Source organism: Sminthopsis crassicaudata, chromosome 6, assembly GCF_048593235.1.
Source record: "Sminthopsis crassicaudata isolate SCR6 chromosome 6, ASM4859323v1, whole genome shotgun sequence".
In the NCBI taxonomy this organism is placed as follows: Eukaryota; Metazoa; Chordata; class Mammalia; order Dasyuromorphia; family Dasyuridae; genus Sminthopsis; species Sminthopsis crassicaudata.
Genome location: NC_133622.1, coordinates 252,440,311 through 252,459,439, shown reverse-complemented (window position 1 = coordinate 252,459,439; position 19,129 = coordinate 252,440,311). Strand labels below are relative to the sequence as shown.

The 19,129-nt window shown below is 49.3% G+C and overlaps 1 protein-coding gene across 1 annotated transcript; it reads right to left on the bottom strand.

Moving 5' to 3' along the window:
- Window positions 1-14,152: 14,152 nt before the first annotated feature.
- GSTP1 (glutathione S-transferase pi 1) lies at window positions 14,153-16,072 on the bottom strand. The gene is made up of 7 exons (XM_074276804.1): window positions 15,952-16,072; window positions 15,826-15,861; window positions 15,566-15,672; window positions 15,298-15,385; window positions 15,002-15,105; window positions 14,536-14,643; window positions 14,153-14,387 (listed from the first exon to the last, which is right to left on the bottom strand). Coding segments are annotated over exons 1-7 (633 nt in total). The 5' UTR covers window positions 15,953-16,072; the 3' UTR covers window positions 14,153-14,198.
- Between the last annotated feature and the right edge of the window lie 3,057 nt (window positions 16,073-19,129).

Here is a 19,129-nt window from a genome sequence, read left to right as displayed (position 1 = left end):
TCCCAGGAACTTTACTGTTCCCTCCCATGTCCCTGAAGGGAGGGGCTCCTCTCCACAGCCCCTGTCCTGCCACACCCTGGTCTGGGACCACCAGTTACCTCGGACAGGGAAGTAGGTGATGGTGATGAGGTTCAGCGCAGAGCAGAGAATATGGGGAACTGTTAGGTTCTTACTGAGTGCTAATGAGATCTTGGGTTTTTACTAAGTGCTAAGTCGGTACTTGACAATTCTCTAGTTCCGGCCTTTCCTGGGAGTTTGACTTGTGAATTCCTGGGGAAGAGCCTTGCATGCTTAGGAGGAGCAAGCTCATTGGTTGAAGTACTTCTTCCCAGAAGCCCTTGCATTATCCCTCGCCCATTCTCTGGGAGGATAAAGAGGGCAGCACTCCAGAGATAGAGAGTCTCTAATCTACACCAGGCTTGACGCGGCTCTCTGCAGGAAGGGAAGTCACTTCTCTGGACCAGAGTTAACGGCAACTGTCTGGAGACAACGGCTCTCTACAGGAAGAAGAATCTGTCCGAGAGATTTGAGTAGACACAGCAGATCTCCTCCCAGAGAGCGATCGGCAGCTTCTGGAGACGACAGCACGTTACAGGGAACCCCTTGGCAAATGATGAAGAGATTGCTATGTCCACTTTCTCTCAAACTGCTTTCTAGTTTTTTACCAAATAACAAATTCTTATGCCCCAAATTTAATTCTTGACACCAGTCAAACACAAGTTTTCCCTAGTGATTTCCTGCTGGAATTTGTATATTTACTCAGCTCCACTGACCTACCCTTCTATTTCTTAGCCACTATCAGATAGTTTTGATAATTGCTTTATAATACAGTTCAAGTTCTAGTACTGCTGAACTTCCTTCATTTACCATTTTCTCCCCATTATTTCCTTTGATATTCTTGACTTTTTGTTCTCCCAAATGTTTGCTTATTATGTTTTCTAACTCAGAAAATTTATTTGGGGTACTTTAATTGAGATGGCATTGAACATATGAATTCGCTTAGGGAAAATTGTCATTTTCAACTATGTTGACCCTGCCTGCCCATGAACAATTAATATCTCTCCCATTACTTAAATCTGATTTTATTTGTATAAAAAGATTGGAATTTTAAAAAATAATTTTATTCATTCATTCACATTGCTCTGTACAATCTCTTACCTATGAGGGCTTGTGAAGGCCTGTTATCGTTGCTGCTCTCCTTTTGATTGGGAGGGGGAAAGAAAAAGAGGAAGGGAAGGAGGAAAGAAAGACAGACAGACAGAGACATAGAGAGAGGGACATTCAGAGACAGAGATCCAGAGAGGGAGACAAGAGATAGATGCAGACAGAGAGGGAGGGAGGGAAGGAGGAAGGGAGAGAGACAGACAGACAAAAACAGACAGAAAGCTTTAGCAGACGTTTGACTTCAGGGCTGGTGCTCTAGCCACTGCGCCACCTAGCTGCCCCTTCTGGATCAGTTCTCGTGAGGAATGTCTTGTTCCATCTCTTCACTCACCCCTCTGACCCATCCCCTTCCTCTAGAAAAAGCCAGGGCTTTTATCACCGACCAGTGAGACCTCTGAGGTTCTTTTGTCTCCTTGAGATTTCTCTTGTCTCTTGCTCTAATTTGGGACACTTGTAACAGGATATTTGAGGTTTTACTTCTTGGGAGGGGGAGGGGATATTGTCTTTTGTGCTGTCTCGATTTGCTATTTGTTTTCCTTTCTTTTTCTTTTTTTGCTGAGGCCATTGGGGTTCAGGGACTTGCCCCGGGTCCCACAGCCAGGAAGTGTTAAGTGTCTGAGGTCGAATTTGAACTCAGGACTGGGGCTCTACCCACTGCGCCCCCTAGCTGCCCCTTGTTTTCCTTTGTTTCAGCTGTTTTGTGTGGTATCTATCTCGGGGGACAGACAGACAGCCTTTTCCCCTTTTCATTTTGAGCTGAATGTCTTTTTCAGCAAAAGCAACTAGTTTTTACTACCTGCTTATTATAAGCCAGGCACGATGCTAAACGCTGGGGATACAAAGAAAGGCAAAAGCAGCCCTCCCCTTGAGGTCTAATGGAGGACTAGATTTACTGGACAATGCCGGGGAATCGGTTGGTACATCACCCTGGAAACTTATTTCTGTTCCTTTTATGAACGTCCATCTCTGCTTCGGAACCTCTCATGCTGCCCTTTCGAGTTGTGATTTAGTGAAGCTTTTTACAAAGTATCTCATTCTATTCTGGTAGAAAAGATGGGGAGATACACTAGATCATAATAAGGTCGGATGGGCTCCAGTAGATGGAGAAAAAGGTTTTGACAAAATACAACACGAATTCTTGTTTAAAATATTGGAAATGAAGTTTTTCTTTAAAAATAGTACAGGCAAACTAGGTGACGCAGTGGATAGAGCACCAGCCCTGAAGTCAAGAAGACCTGAGTTCAAATCTGACCTCAGACACTTAACACTTCCTGGCTGTGGGACCCTGGGCAAGTCACTTAACCCCAATTTCCTCAAGGAAAAAATGATAAGGTATATCTAAATCCAAGAGGCAGCAGTAAATATTATGTGATTTAGAAGCCTTTCTAATAAAATCAAGACTAAAGAAAAGATACACATTACCACCATTGCTATTCAATATTATACTGTATTTGCTAACTATGGCAATAAGACAAGAAAAAGAAACTGAAGAAAGAAGCATAAACAAGGGGAAAAACAATTTTTTTTTGCAGATGATGGTTTACTTAACAAACACTAAAAAATAAATTTAAAAAACTAGTCTAAATGATTAACAATTCCAGCAAAATTGCAAATTAACACAGATTATCAGCATTGTATGTATTACTAACAAAATCCAGCAGAAAAACAGAAAGACAAATTTTTTTAAAAGAACTGGTGACATTGTTGGTGGAGTTGTGAACGGATCCAAGCATTCTGGAGAGCAATTTGGAACTAAGCTCAAAAAGTTGTCAAACTGTGCCGACCCTTTGATCCAGCAGTGTTACTAGTGGGCCTGTGTCCCAAAGAGATCTTAAAGAAGGGAAAGGGACCTGTGTGTGACAAAATGTTTGTGGCAGCCCTCTTTGTAGGGCCTAGAAACTGGAAACTGAGTGGATGCCCATCAATTGGAGAATGGCTGAGTAAATTGCGGTATATGAATGTTATGGAACATTATTGTTCTATAAGAAATGACCAGCAGGAGAACTTCAGAAAAGCCTGGAGAGATTTACAAGAACTGTTGCTGAGTGAAATGAGCAGGACCAGGAGATCTTTATATACTTCAACAACAATACTGTATGATGATCAATTCTGATGGATGGGGCCCTCTTCAACAATGAGAGGATCCAAATCAGTTCCAATTGATCCGTGGCGAACAGAACCAGCTACACCCAGCAAAAGAACTCTGGGAAATGAGTGTGGACCACAACATTGCATTTCCACTCTTTCTGTTGCTGTCCACTTGCATTTTTGGTTTTTCTTCCCAGGTTATTTTTACCTTCTTTCTAAATCTGATTTTTTTTTTGTGCAACAAGATAACTGTACAAATATGTATATATACATTGTATTTAACACATACTTGAACATGTTTAACATGTATGGGACTCCCTGCCATCTAGAGGAGGAAGTGGGGGGAAGGAGGGGAAAAGTTGGAACAGAAATTTTTGCAAGGGTCAATGCTGAAAAATTATCCATGCATATGTTTTGTCAATAAAAAGCTATAATAAAAATAAAGAATTGCTGACAACGTAAAATATTTGGGTGTCTACCTGCCAAGACACATAAAAGAAGTATATGAACAAAATTTTTAAAACACTTTTCACATGAATACAGAAATAAATAATTGGGAGAAATATGAATCGCTTGTAGGTAAGACAAGTAAAATGACAGTACTATCTAAGTTAATATACATATTCAATGCCCTATCAACCAAACTACCAAAGAGCTATTTTATAGGTAGAAAAAATAACGATTCACCTGGAGAAACAAAAGGTCAAGTATATTAAAGGAATGAATTAAAAAAAAGCAAAGAAAAGAGAACTAGCAGTACTAAATTTCAAAGTATACTATAAAGGTATAATTATCAAAATGACTTTACCAACTAAGAAATGGAATGTTTGTTCGATGAAACTGATTAGGTCCACAATATACAGAAGCCATGAGCACAGTAACGTGGTGTTTGATGAGCCTAAAGATCCCAGCTCTTAGGAGAAGAATTCACTATTTGTCAAAAATCTGCTGGAGAAATTGGGAAGTAGTCTGGCAGAAAATAGCTTAGACTAGCTTATTCCATATACAATGGTGAGCTCCAAATGGGTACACGATTAATTCATTGAGAATGATAATATAAGCACATGAGGGGAGCATGGAAGAAATTACTTGTTAGATCTATGGAAGAGTTCATAAAAAACATGAGATAGATTCAAGGAAGTAGAGTGGATAATTTTGATTACATGAAATTAAAAGTGTTTTGCACAAACACAACTAATTCAGTCACAATGAAGAAAAAAGCAGGAAACTAGAGAGGGATCATTGAAGTAAATTTCTTTGAAAAAGATCTTATTTCTCAAATATATAGAGAACTGGGGCAATTTTAAAAAATTTTTTCCCTTTTTATTAATTTTATAATTATAACATTTTTTGGCACTACATATGCATAGGTAATTTTTTACATTATTCCTTGTACTCCCTTCTGTTCCAAATTTTCCCCTCCTTCCCTCCCCTCTCCCCCCCAGATGGCAGGCATTACTGGGACAAATTTATAAACATTTTTTAAAATGTTAAAATGTTAAAAAAAAAATGCCATTCTCTAATCGATAAATGGTACAATGATATGAAGAAGCAGTTTTCAAAGAAAGAAATCCAAATTATCACTGGACATATAAAAATTCTCTAAATCACTCATCATTCTAGAAATACAAATTAAAACAACTCTTAGGTACCACTTCACACTCATCAAATTGGCTTAGATGTCAGGAAAAGTGCAAATGCTGTAGAGGCTGTGGGAAAGAGGTTCACTAATGCATTCTTGCTAATGAGGTAAATTAGGGAGCATTCTGAAGAGCAGTTTGGAATTAGGCTCAAAAGCTATAAAATCATATCCTCTGACCCAGCAATACTGCTATTCGGTCAAAAAAAAATCAAAGAAAAAGAAAAAGAACTCATATGTATGAAAATATTTGTAGCAACTCTTTTTGTGAAGACAAAGAATTGGAAAACGAGGGAATATTTTTGTTCTTCCGTCCTGAACAACTCCTCACGACTCCACTGGGGCTTTTCTTGGCAGATAATGGAGTGGTTTGACAGATCTGAGTTCTTGAAGATGTCTTCCTGACTTCAGATCCATTCTCTCTGGACTATAGCACCACCTAGCCGTCCCTGGTAGAATTCCCATGAATATGGGGGATACTATTGTGCTGTAAGAAATAAGGATGAGGCAGGAATAAACCAGGAAAGATTTGTATGAATTGATGCAAAGTGAGCTGAGCAGAGCCAAGATAATCCACAGTGAAGGCAGTATTATAAAGAGAGTAAGGAGTGATCTACCACAAAGCACTCATGGTGAAACATACAATCCACCTCCTGAGAAAGAGCTAATATCCCTCGGTGCCATAAGTGGGTCTGTGCCCCCAGGAATGGGAAAGGAGGAACAGGACCCACAGCTGCAAAAATGTAGCAGCTCCTTTTGTGGCAAGGAATTGGAAAATAAGTGGATGCCCATCAAGTGAGGAGCGGCTGAACAAGCTGTGGTACATGAAGGTCATGGAATATTATTATTCTATACAAAATGATGAATGAGCTGATTTTAGAAAGACCTGGAGAGACTGACAGGAGCTGATGCTGAGAGAAACAAGCAGAACCAGGAATAGCTCGTACCCAATTACAGGGAGAACGTGCGATGATCGGATCGGAAAGGCGCAGTTCTTCTCAGTGGCTCAGTGATCCTTGGACAGAAAATGCCATCTGCACCCAGAAAAAGAACTATGGAGACTGAATGCAAATCAGCACATGCAGTGTTCACTTCTTTTCTGGGTTTCTTTCCTCTCCCATAGTTTTCCCTTTTGTTTGTGTATTAAAATCAATTAAGAAATGGTTCTGACAAAGGTGTCATTTCCAAAATATATAGAGAACTGACCCTAATTTATAAGAAATCAAACCATTCTCCAACTGATAAATGGTCAAAGGATATGAACAGACAATTTTCAGAGGATGAAATTGAAACTATTTCTGCTCATATGAAAGAGTGTTCCAAATCACTGCTGATCAGAGAAATGCATATTAAGACAACTCTGAGATACCACTACACACCTGTCAGATTGGCTAAAATGACAGGAACAAATAATGATGAATGTTGGAGGGGCTGTGGGAAAACTGGGACACTGATACATTGTTGGTGGAGTTGTGAAAGAATCCAGCCATTCTGGAGAGCAATCTGGAATTATGCCCAAAAAGTTATCAAACTGTGCATACCCTTTGACCCAGCCGTACTACTACTGAACCTATATACCAAAGAAATACTAAAGAAGGGAAAGGGAGCTGTATGTGCCAAAATGTTTGTGGCAGCTCTCTTTGTTGTAGCTAGAAACTGGAAGTTGAATGGATGTCCATCCATTGGAGAATGGTTGGGTAAATTATGGTATATGAAGGTTATGGAATATTATTGCTCGGTAAGAAATGACCAGCAGGAGGAATACAGAGAGGCCTGGAGAGACTTACATCCACTGATGCTGAGTGAAATGAGCAGAACCAGGAGATCACTGTACACTTCAACAATGATACTGTATGGGGACGTATTCTGATGGAAGTGGAAATCTTCAACATAGAGAAGATCCAACTCACTTCCAGTTGATCAATGATGGACAGAAACAACTACACCCAGAGAAGGAACTCTGGGAAGTGAATGTAAATTGTTAGCACTACTGTCTATCTACCCAGGTTACTTATACCTTCGGAATCCAATACTTAACGTGCAACAAGAAAATGGTATTTACACACATATATTGTATCTAGGTTATATTGTAACACATGTAAAATTTATGGGATTGCCTGTCATCGGGGGGAGGGAATGGAGGGAGGGGGGATAATTTGGAAAAATGAATACAAGGGATAATATTATTTTAAAAATTACTCATGCATATATACTGTGAAAAAAAATTCCAAATTAAAAAAAATCAATTAAGAAATACGAGAGAGGACTGATAGACCCAGAGTAGAGACTGAAACATATTTTTTTTCTCTTCCTTTGTTACTTTGGTTTTTACCCATTTGGAGGATCATGGCTAATGTGGAATCATGTTTTGCATAATTATATGTGTGTGTTTATGTCTATATGTAATTTATGCAGGTCCATGTATATGTATACACATATAAGACAGGTATACATATATAACTGGTGGTGTATTACTTGCCTGCTTAATATATGGAAGGGGGGAAATGGAGGGAAAGAATTTAGAAGTAAAATGCAATAAGATATTGTTTGTAAAAGTTTATGAGAATTTTAAAGTCTCCAAAAAATAAGAAAGAAACGGATAGATTCCTTACTGACAGCTTCCAAGAGTGGGCCTTAATGATTCAAGGGGGGGGCACCTCCCATGGAGAGCACGGGGATCTGGGCTTGGCCCTGCACCGTTAACAGCTTTATCCATGGTTTGGAAAAGACATAGACTGTAAGCTCGCTCAGCCTGCAGGGGGCGCAAAGCCGAAAGGACACTGAATGACCCGGTCACCTTCTTAAATGACCCTCAGAGACTGGACTGAATGGAATCGGGGGCTTAGAACCAATGTGAAATCGTACACTTGGGGTCAAAACTTCGCCCACATTTCCAGGATGGGAGCGGCAAGATGAGGGAGCAGACTGTCAGAAGAGGATCCAGGGGTCTCTGAGGACTGCAAGTTCAGTAGGAGGCACAGCAGGACCCAGCGCCAGCAGGATCGAGGGGCCGGCCCTTGTGCCCTGTGCCCCAGTCAGAGCCCGGCTCTGGTTTGGGCCCGGTTCTGAGCATTGCCTTGGTCAGGGAGTGTCCAGAGCGGGATGGGAAGGGCCCGGAATCCAGGGCGGCTGAGGGCCAGTTGTGTCAGGCCTGCAGCTCAGACCTTAGGTCTCCCAGCGCTGAGGTGTGGGCAGGGCTGGCCGCCCCCAGCCCATCCCCCACACCGGCCCCAGACGGCGGGCCCAGAACAGGCCCGCTTTGTCTGCTGCCTCCTCCCTTGGGGCAGCTGAGAGGGAGCCCATGGGAGCAGGAGGGCCCTGTCTGCAGGAAGCCAGGCGGGAGCACGGCCCTGAGGTCCCAGCGGCCCCCAGGCAGCTCAGCAGGCCCTTCCTGGGCCCGAGGGGGCTCCAGCCCGAGGTCTGTGGGGACAGTGAGAAAGGAGAAGGGAGAAGGACTCGGGCCGGGGAGGTCAGGGCTGAGTGTGGGGGGTCTAGAAGCGGCGGGAGCTGAGCCAGCCCTGCGGGGCAGCGGGAGGGAGAAGGGGCGGAGGAGTCCCGGCACAGCGGGAGGAAGGCCCCGCCCGGCGGCCTGGGAAGGAGCGGAGGGGGGAGAAGGGGGGTGCGGGGGGGGGAGGGGGGCTGCAGCGCCGAGAAGGGACCAGCTGAGCCGCCGTGTGCAGTCAGACGGGGCAGGGGCGGGAGGGGAAGCCGGGGCTCCCACCCGGGGGAGTCTCTCTCGGCGAGATTCTGCCGGCCCCGGCCCTCCTGCCTCGCATAGCCCTTCGCCGTCCCGGGCCGTCCTGGGGCCGCCACTAGGGGTCAGGCCGGGCCTTCTCGGCCCGCGGTCCGAGCTCTCGGGGCGCCGCGGGGGGACAACCACGTGGGGTCGTCCCCCAGGCCTGGAGCGCCGCTGCCCCTCCCCCCACCGCTTCACCGGGTGGGCTCAGTTGGGGGAGACTCCGCCCTCCCCATAAGGCGGGTGCTGGAGGAGAGCCCAGGGACGGAGAGAGCGGATCTGCGGAGGCTGGAGGAGCTTCCCACAATGCCCCTGGGTGGTGCTTGCGGAGAGGGGGACCACTAACGGGGCAGGCCATGGCCGTTTTCGTGTTCATCCAACAGCCACGACGGCAGGGGAGAGGAGAAGGCCGCGCGGTGCGAGGAGCTGGCGGGGGCCGCGGGCTGCGAGGGAGAGCGCGTCCTGGGAAGGCCGGCGAGGGCAGCACTGACCGCTCAGGCGCAGGCGACCAGACTGAGGAGGGCCTCCGAGACCGCCCGAGGATTCCCCTACGTTTCTTATGTTCTTTTTGTGAATTCTGCAAAATAAGTGTGCTGCAGACCCCGAAGGGCACCCGGCAGAACTCAGAACCAAGGTTCCGGAGGAAAGCCCCCCCACGCCGCTGGGTTTCAAAATGCACAAAAAATAGTTCACGTCCTTTTCAAAATTATCCGACTTTTCTGCACCTGCCGAGTTCCCTCGGCTCTCTAGGCGTCGTTTGGCGGTATTTCAGTAACAGCCCCTTCTCCCTCCCCCCCCCCACTTCATTACTGCTTCCCGAACTTCCTCACCGTCACCCACTCGTTGAGTGAGAAAAAAATCAGGAACGGGCCCGGGGTGAGCACTGACACCTCAGAAAGAGCGGGACTGATTTACTCTTTAGCTGATTGTCTACACTTAACCAGGGGTTAATAATGGGTTTTAAACAGTTTTATACAGTTTTTAAAAATAAACTCTTCCCCCTTTCCCTCTTTTCTACACTAATGTATTTCCCCTATTTAAAAAAAAAAAAAAAAAAAAAGTAAGAAGAAGAAAGAGAAGGAACCCTTTTTTCTTCTTACTTTTTTTATAGCTTTTTATTTACTAGACATATGCCTGGGTAATTTTACAACATTGACCACTGCCAAACCTTTTGTTCTAATTTTCCCCTCCCCCCCAGATGGCAGGTTGACCAATTCATGTTAAATGCGTTAAAGTATAAATTAAATACAATACCTGTCTACCTGTCCAAACGGTTGTTTTGCTGTACAAAAGGAATCGGACTTTGAAACAGTGTACCATTAGCCTGTGAAGGAAATCCAAAATGCAGGCGGGAAAACCAGAGGGATTGGGAATTCTCCGGAGTGGTTCAGAGTCGGCTCCCAGAGTTCTCTCGCTGGGTGCAGCTGGTGCAGCTCATTTCTGCTCTCCTGGAGCTGATGTGGTTCATCTCATTGTTGGAGAGCTCTTTCTTCTTAAAGAAACAGACCCAAACCTAAAGCCACTCAGGACCTGTTCTTCCCAGCATACCCCTTGAAGAAATTAATTGTTTCTTCTCCACCGCCTAGAAAATCATTACCATTGCGTTGTCTTATAGCTTCTCCCAAGGGGGCAGATAATTTCACTTGCTAAGCTACTTTGGACTCTGCTCCTCCTCATTGCCTAACATCCTCTACTCCATTAAGGAAACTTGTTTCCCTCCAATCCTGACCATAGTTTCTGGGACTAAAAAGCGGCCACGTTGGGCTGGGGTTTGGTTTGGTTTGGGTTTTGACAAGGAAGCTCTGGATTCTGGCTGGGATGTTTCTCAGACTTTTCTTTTTGGATGTTCTTTGGGGAGACGGTGGATTCTATATTTATTTGGACCTCTTCTAATCAAAATAGGCTTGGTTTAAAATTGCTTGATATAATGTGCAGGCCCCTTTTTTTTTTAAACTGAGTTTTTCACGGAATGCAATGACTCTTGAATTCTCTATTCTTGGCCTGTTTCCAGCTTAGTTTTTTGATTTTGTTTTTGTTTTTTGCAATTTCCTCCCATTTTTCTAAATCTGTTAGTTTTATGTATAGAAGAATAGCACAAGTTTAACATGTATTGGATTCCTTGCCGTCTATGGGGAGGGGAGGAAGGGAGGAAGAAACATTTGGAGTTTTGTAAGGGTGAATGTGGAAAACTATTTTTGCATTTATTTTGAAAATAAAAAGCTATTATCAAAAAATCTTTTAATTTTATTCTACCATTTCTTGCTTTTGGAGGGAGTCCTTGATTTCTATGAAGTCTCTTCTTTTTTTTTTTTTTTTTCAGGCAATCTGTTTTTTGGGGCAAGGTTTTCTGTTCTCTTCTAAGTGACATTCTCTCAATCTTTTCTTCAAGAACTTATTTGAATTCCAAAGGATTCGTGATAAAGAATGGGATGCCCTTTCAGAGAGAGAACCAATGACCTTCATGAATGAAAATTAAAATATAATTTTGTCCTTTGTTAACATGAAAATATGTATTGCATGACTTCACACAGATACTAGAAATCCTATTGTTTGCCTTCTCAATGGGGAGGGGCGGGGAGGGGGTGGAGGGGAAAAATTTGGAACTCAAAAATGTCTTTAAATGACATTTTTTTTTTAAAGGGCTTCTTTTGGGGGCAGCTAAATGGCTATAGCTAGAGTGATGCCCTTGGAGTTGAGTTCAAACTCAAGTTCAAATCTGTCCTCAAATACTCTAACAATTCCTAAACAAACCATTTAAACCCTCAATTGCCTCAACAACAACAGAGAGAAAAATAAAAAATAACAGGGCTTATTTTTCACCTCTTGATTAACTTCTTCCAGGTATTTATAGAGTTCTTGTGGAAAGTCCATTTTCTATCCACAAGTCTCTGCTTGCAATTGTGGAGTTATATTTCCAATAATTCTTGATACTTGGTTGCTTTCTTCCATATAGTCATCTTCAGTTCCTGATTCTCAACTTCCAGACTTGGGCCCTTCCTGAATCTTTGAGGTTCAGAATCCTATATATTCAGGGAACTTTCTGGTATTTCAAGACAGTGTTAGGGACCTCAAATTACCAAGAGAAAGGAAGAAGGGACAAAGGAAATAAGCATTTCTATCGAACTTAGGTTGTGCTAAGACTTTTACTTTTTTTTTTTTTTTTTTTTTTTTTTTTTTTTTAATTTACAAATATCTCATTTGACCTCCACAATCCTAGGATACTGAAGGAATTTAGGTAAACAATGCCAGATGACTGGCTCAAGGTCACCTAGCTAGTTAATTGTCAGGTCTCCCTGACTTCATCCCCAATCCCATTTTGGGGATGTCACAAGGCTGGTGGCTGCCTGAGGCTCCTCAGAGGAGCCCTCAGATCTGACCGCCTCCAGACACCCACTTTCCCTTCTCTGGGTCTCTGCGTGAGGGGCCCCTCCCTATTACCTCGGGGCTTTGGGGGCAGTTCTCAGGGCAGCTGCCTTTCCCCCACTGGTCCAATTTTCAGGGTTTGCCTGGGGTCAGGAGGGAGGCTGCTTGGGCAGGAAATCTCAGATTTTTGACTGGGGAGATGACAAGGTCAGACCTGAGTTTGAGGAGTTTTAAGAGCACGATCGTTTGCAGAAATTCTGGGGAACAGCAGACAGCTGCTCCAGTGGCACCGGGTGATGAGGACTGAGTGGGGGATCCTGGCCGTGGGAGGGAAGAGAAGGGCTCGAGGGCATTCTGGAGTAAGAGAGGAGACCAGGAGTCGTCCTCGGAAATGGGAAGTTGAGTAGCTGGGTGGGATGGGGGAGGCAGAGAAGAGAATCCATTTTGTTCCTATTGAGCTGAAGTTTCTCGGGGGACATCCAGGAACCAGTGGAGATGGGGTTGGGACTCAGGAGGGGCTGATGGGAAGAGACTTGAGTGTAGAACCAGGGGAGAGAAGACAAACTTGGCAACTGATTGGAATTGGGCGGGGAGAGGGATGAGGTTGACTGAAGTCTGGGATGCGGCTGGGGAAGAGTGGGAAGGTGAGGGGCAGGCAAAGGGCTATAAAACTGGGTGCGACCTCTGACCCAGCAATTTATTAAGTTTATACCCTAAAGCGATCATAAAAAAGGGGAAAAGAGCCTCGACCATAAAGATGTCACAATGGCTCTTTTTGTGGTGATGAAGAACCGGAAATGGATCCCTTGGGGAACGGCTGAACAAGCTGTGGAGTAGGGATAGTTGCTCAGTAGGAAATCGGGAACAGGGGGAGTTCCAGAAAGACTCGTATGAGCTGACGCCAAGGGCCGTGAGCAGAAGCAGAACATTGTACACAGCGACGAAGTAACAAAGATTACCTGAGGAACTTGGCCCTTCTCAGGGATACAATCAATGCCCTAGCCCAATCCCAAGGGACTCTGGGTGCAAAATGCTACTACCCGCCTCCAGAGAAAGAACCGTGGGGTCCTTAGGCAGATCCAAGCATACGATTTTCACTTTATTTTTCTGGTTTGGGTTTTTCTTGCTCGTGGTTTTCCATTTTGTTCTGAGTCTTCTTTCACTGATGGATGGATGTGGAAGTATGTTTGACATGATAGTACAATATAACGTCCGGACAGCTCCCTGGAGGGCCTCAGACTCAGCCTGAGTCAGTCAAAGTCCTTGGTCTTTAGGGGGAGAAGTGAAGGGCCCTGCCATAGATGGGTCCTGGAGTCTCCAGCCTCTCCCCTCCTCGTCCTGCCACTCTCACTTCTCTCTGCCCCCCCCCAATCCTTGCCTTCGATTATCTCACCACTAAACATTCAGCAAGCCCCAATCATGAGAGCCATCATATTACCATATCATCTAAATATATGCTTAAAGAGCTATTATCTCACATCGAATAGTAATTAGCCGTGAGTGCTCGGCACTCTCAGATTCAGCTTTCAGTCCCATAGAGTACAATAACCTAGTTCCGACTACATGCCCTCTTTTGATTAAGTGGGATTGGGAACTCAATGACGTGGAAGAGTGTAACTGGAAAAGAAGTAGAATGCCACGGAGCCAAAAATAAATAACAAGAAGAAAGAAAGAAAATAAAAGATTCAGGGCAGGGTCAAAAACGAGAAAGCTCAGGACCTGTGACCAATGCAGAAGGGGGGAGGAGCACAGATGGGCCCTGGCACAAGGCCAACCTTGGGTCTGTGGCAGGAGAGGGGATGGATGCCCGTCTTTCTCCTCCCATCACTGTCCGTCGAATTCTGTTCGACCTTCCCCTCTCCTAGCAATCCCCTTCCCCTCCCAGTCCTGGGGGACTCTGGTTTCCGAGGGCTGAAGGTGTGGAGAAGACCAGGGAGAAGTCCCTCCTGCTGCCCCCTACCATGTTGGCACCTGAAACAAAGCCCCACTTGCCCCCTCCCTGTTACACTTCTGACCAGGAGGGAACAATGTTAGGAAAACCAAGGAGAGGATGGAAGGAGATGACCAGTGGCTCCCTCAACCCATCCTCCTTCCTCTCAGAACACTGGCCGCTGCGGAGCCCCTGTCCCTTCCCCTCCCGATTAAGTGAGCACAGCAGGAGGTGTTTGCTGGAAAGCCTTTATTACAAGCCGAGGGCCTGGGGAGCCCTCACTGTTTGCCATTGCCATTGATGGGGAGGTCAGTGTGCTGGGGGGAGGTCAGGAAGGCCTTGAGCTTGGGTCGGGAGGAGAGCCGGGCCACATAGGCGGAGAGCAAGGGGAAGGCGTCCAGGCAGCCGGGGGCCAGGACCTGGTGGTTCAGCAGCAGGTCCAGCAGGTTGTAATCCACAAAAGAGATCTGCCAGGGAGAGGGGGCCCCAGCCAGGTCAGCCAAGGGGAGCGGGGAGGGAGGGCAGCCCTGGTCGGGGGCACGAGTCTGCGGATCCCAGAGGTCCTTCACAGAGCCCCCCTGACCTCAAGAACCCCACCTGGCCCCCAGAGCTCACCTGGTCCCCCACAATGAAGGCTTTGCCTCCTTGGTTCTGGCTCAGCAGGCTCTCAAAAGGCTTCAGCTGGTTGGGCAGGTCCTTCACATAATCGTCCTTGCCCTGGTCCTGCAAACCCCGGACCCCAGCTCCGTTAGGAGACAGGGGGGCGGGGAAGAAGTGGGAGCCCCAGCGGTGCCCCCCCCAGTGGCCAGGCCTTCCCTGCCCATGCAAACCAGCGCCTCCCCCACAGCCGCTGGACGGAGGGGAGACCTGCTGCCTCCCAGCCTCAGTTACCCCCCCACCCCCGGGGCTGCTGGGAGGAAGAACTGGACAGAACTCTTACAGGGGACAAACCCCAGGGGAGGCGTGTAGTGGGACGGGGAGGAGCCCCCCCTTCCCTCCGAGGCAGCAACAAGGATCACTGGGGGCAGCGTGGGCTTAACCAGGGCTCCCGAGCCCGGGCCGCCGGCCCGCGCTCACTCACGTAATTCTGGTAGATGAGGCGGCCATATTTGAGCCGAAGATCCTCCACCCCGTCATTGGCGATATCCAAGAGCGCCGCTTCTCGGTTGTCCTTCCCGTAGAGCCCTGAGCGGGGAGGGGGCAGGGACCGGTTCGGGAGCCACCTGGTCCCCCTGGGAGCCCCGCCCCCTCCAGCCTGGCACAAGCTCCGCCCCCTGGGCTGCTGGGGGTCTCGGGGAGGGGAGCCTCGCTCAGGGGCCGGACAGACCCCCCCCTTCCCCCTCCCCCCCCACGGTTCCCCCCCCCCTCCCCGCCTACCGAGCTGGCGCCCCAGGTGTCTCAGGATGGCGTTGCTCTGGTACAGGATGAAGTCTCCGTCGGTGAACTTGGGGAGCTGGCCATAGAGCTGGGGGCAGAGCGCGGGGGAGGGGCTGGACAAAATGCACTCGCCCCACCCACCCGGGCCAGCCTCCCAAGCTTCCCAGGACCCCTCCCCCACTGCCTCCTCCCGCGTCTCGGATGCCCCCCCAACGCCGCCCACCCCGCCCCCCGACGCGGACCCCTCCCCCACACCCGGGTCACTCACACAAGTGGCCTTGAGGTCCCCCTTCATCCACATGTCTTTGGTCACGACTTCTTCCTTCCAGGTCTGGCCCTGGTCCGCCAGGAGCATCCTCGTGGCCTCGCATCGCCCTGGGGGGCGGGGGGGTCAGCCGCCTCCTGGGACCCCCTCCGGGGCGGGAGAATCCCGGGGCCCAGGCCCAGCCGGGGGGAGGGGGCTCCCACGGTCCCCTCCCGAGCCCCTCCCTCCTCCCCCCTGCCCTCCGTCCCGGGGCCGCCACTCACCTCGGACAGGGAAGTAGGTGATGGTGTAGGGAGGCACTGGGAGAGAAGGAGAGCGCGAGGTCAGGGGGGCCCTTCCCCCAAAGCCATCCCCCCTCCCCGCCGGCCCCCGGCAGACCCGAGCCTTACTCTCCAGGGACTCAGGACCACAAGCACCAGCGCAAACCGGAAGCTGAATCCCCGCGCGGCCCGGAGCTTAATAAATCCGGACTCCGCCCCAGCCCCGCCCCGACCCCGCCCCCACTCCCCCTGCCCCGGGGCCCCAAAATGTGCTGAGTCACGGAGGCTCGGCCGGGAGGGGGCGGGGCGGGGGCTCGGCCGGGGGGCGGGGCGGGGCGAGCGGCCCGGGACCGAGGGGGGCGCGGAGCTGAAAGTCCGGAGCCCATAAAGGGGCGCTGATTAACGGGGGGAAGGCGCTGGCGTCACGGGGCGGGGAAGGAGGGAACTGAGGGCCCGGCCAGGGCTAATGGGGGGGGCTCGCGCGGGGCCGGGGGAGAGGAGCCCCCGCGCCCCCGGGCCGGTGCGGACTGGTCCCGGACCTTCCGGGCCTCAGGCTCCACCTCCCTAAGAGTTGGGGCTGACGCGCACACGTGTGGTAGTTACACGGACGGGTCACCCCGCCGGGGGGGGGGGGGGGGCGAGAGGCTTGGCAATGGTCAGTGCTTAAAATTACCCGCGCATGAAAATAAGTGCCATTTTAAAAATAAACACATTACATGGCCTTTTCGACTCCTTAAAAAAAACTTAGGGCCGGAGGCCCCTTCCCGCCACCGCCGGGAGCTCCGGACCCCGCGGGAGCAGCACCTGCTCGCCGCCCCAAATGAGAGCGATCTGGGACCTGCTTTGGCCGCGGCGGGAGCTCCGGGGGCCACTGGGGCCGCCTCAGAGCACCCCCGGGGAGGGGGGGAGAAAGTCCCGTGCTCTCGGAGGGGACCGCCCCTGGCTCACGTGCCCCGCCCCCAGCGGGGATCGCCCCAGGGGCAGCCGGCCGTGATTCTGCCAGGCGGCCGCGTGTCCTGGGGGGGGGGGGGAGACGGAGGGGGGGGACGGAGGGGGGGGCGCGGCGGCCCACCGCTCCGGGACAGCAGCATCACGCGAGCCTCGTGCCCTTTAAGCCTCCGGGGCAAAGCCGGGCCGAGATCCCAAGGGGCGGAACAGGCCCCGGGTCTGAGCCGACGGAACGTCCGAGCTGCCGGGACGGAGACCGGGCCCTCGGCTCCCCTCCGGGCCCCCTTCATAGAGAAACCTGGGGCCGGGGCGAGGCTGCGCCCCTGCGTGCGCCCTTCTCTAGCAGTTTCTTCTCGGGCTCGGAGGAGTGGGACTTTCTCCGGACCTCTGCCCCACCCCCATCCTGTTCGGCCCCGGGTCGGGTCCTCTCTCCCGGCGCGCGCGCCTCCCCTGCGTCCTCCGGAGCCCCGAGGACCCCTCAAAGGCTGCCCTGGCTCTGGCCAACCGAGCGCAGCTGCGGCAATCCCAGCGATCCCGGAGAGGATCCCCCCCCCCCCCCCCCAGCACACTGGCCGGCCCTTCCCAGCCCCTCCCTCCCGGTGCAATCACACCTCAGTTTATGCCTTTCTTAACTGCAAAGGCCCCAGACCTTCCTCTGGAATTTCTGAGCCTCCCTTCCAACGCCCCCCCCCCCCAGCCCAGACTCTTCCTTCCATTGTTTTCCTGAAATTTTTTCTGTCCCTTCTCCTCCCACTTATCTGTCCGTCAGGTCGGGCCCCTCCCCTTGTGCACCACCTCCCAGCCAGCGCATGAGCCCATCTGCTTCCAGAACTTCAAATCTCCCTGGGGAGGGGGCCCCCAATCCCGGCCCAGGAGCGCCAGGGCTGCGCAAAGGGGCTGCTTCCAACGCACTAGGGTCTTCCCCCTCCCGGAACCTCCTGCTTCACACAAACGCTCAGGGATCAGTGAACTAGGATGATTTGGGTCCATTGGGACCTTTCTTCCTGCCGTTGGCCTTCTCGAAGCCCGTGTCCAGTACTGGGATCTTGGGGAGAAAGGATATGGAGGATTTATTTTTAATTGAATATTTCCCCCCAAGTATGCGCAATAACCGTTTTGAGCATTGCTTTAACTTTTTGAGTCCCAGATTCTCTCCTTCCCTCCCCACTCTTCTCAGAGAAGCCCAGCAATTTGACATAAGTGACACATGTGCAGTTTGCAAAACATATTTCTATGTAGGTCACATTGTGTAAGAAGAAAATATAGATTAAAAAAAAAAAACAAGAAAAATAAAGAAAATAAAGGTGCTTCCATCTGCATTCAGACCCTCTCAGTGTTTTCTCTGAAGCAGGAGAACATTTTTCATCCTGTCCTTCAAACTAGTATCTTTGTATTACTAATAGCTAAATCAGTCACAGTTTGTCACCATACAATAATGCTCTTGCTGTACACGATGTACGAGGAATTCTGCTCATTTTGCTTTGTATGTCAGTCTTTCCAGACAATAGTCCTCCATCTTGGGCCAGTTATGGACAATTGAGTGACCCTAGGCAAGTCACATCCCCTTGTTTGCCTCAGTTTTCTCATTAAAAAGAGCTAGAGAAAGAAATGCAAACCCCTTCAGTATCTGCCAAGAAAGCCCCAAATGAGAGGCAGAGGGAAGGTTGGGACTCACCCCAGTTTTCCACCAAACCCCAACAAATACCATTAAGTGATGATTTCAAACAAATTTTGGAGCATCAGACCCCACAAAAAATCTGGAATGGGACAATTTTCCAGCCAAAGGCGGCTTGGAAGGTCTATTGCAATGGGATAGGTCTGGGGAGCCCAGGCCCCAGAAAACCAGAAATAAGCCATGGGACCTCTGGATCTGTGGCAGCACTGTTGGTCTTCAGACCTCTCAGCCCATAAAGGCCAAGGACAGCCCAGCAAGGTGGTGAGGGAGCTCCAGCCCAGGATCCGGCTTTGGGAGCCATTGGATCAAGAGGGCAGTAAGAGCGACTGGGCAGCAGTGGAGACAGCAACAGCAGTAGCTTCTAGAGATCTCATGCCATAGGCAGAAGGGCCAAAACAGCTGATCAGAGGGAGATAGCAGGGCCCTTGGCTGGCACTGCACAGGACTTTGTTGCTTTGCCCATACTCAGATTTGAGCAGCAGTGCTAGCTCACAGCACAGATCCTGGGAAAGATGTCTGAAAATAGCTGCACAAAATTCCTGAAACATGGGACCTTCCACCCTAGAAACAGAACCCTGCTTCAACAAACACTTAAAAAGCCAAGTCACAGGCTGGGAAAATGAGCAAACAACAGGAAAAGATTCTGACCATAGAAAGATAGAGACAAGGAAGATCAAAATGCAA

Coding starts and splice junctions, on each gene's coding strand:
- GSTP1 (XM_074276804.1), bottom strand. Junction 15,106..15,297: donor ACACCTGGGGCGCCAGCTCG/GTAGGCGGGGAG, acceptor CTCCCCGCTCAG/GGCTCTACGGGAAGGACAAC. Junction 14,388..14,535: donor CCTTCATTGTGGGGGACCAG/GTGAGCTCTGGG, acceptor TCTCCCTGGCAG/ATCTCTTTTGTGGATTACAA.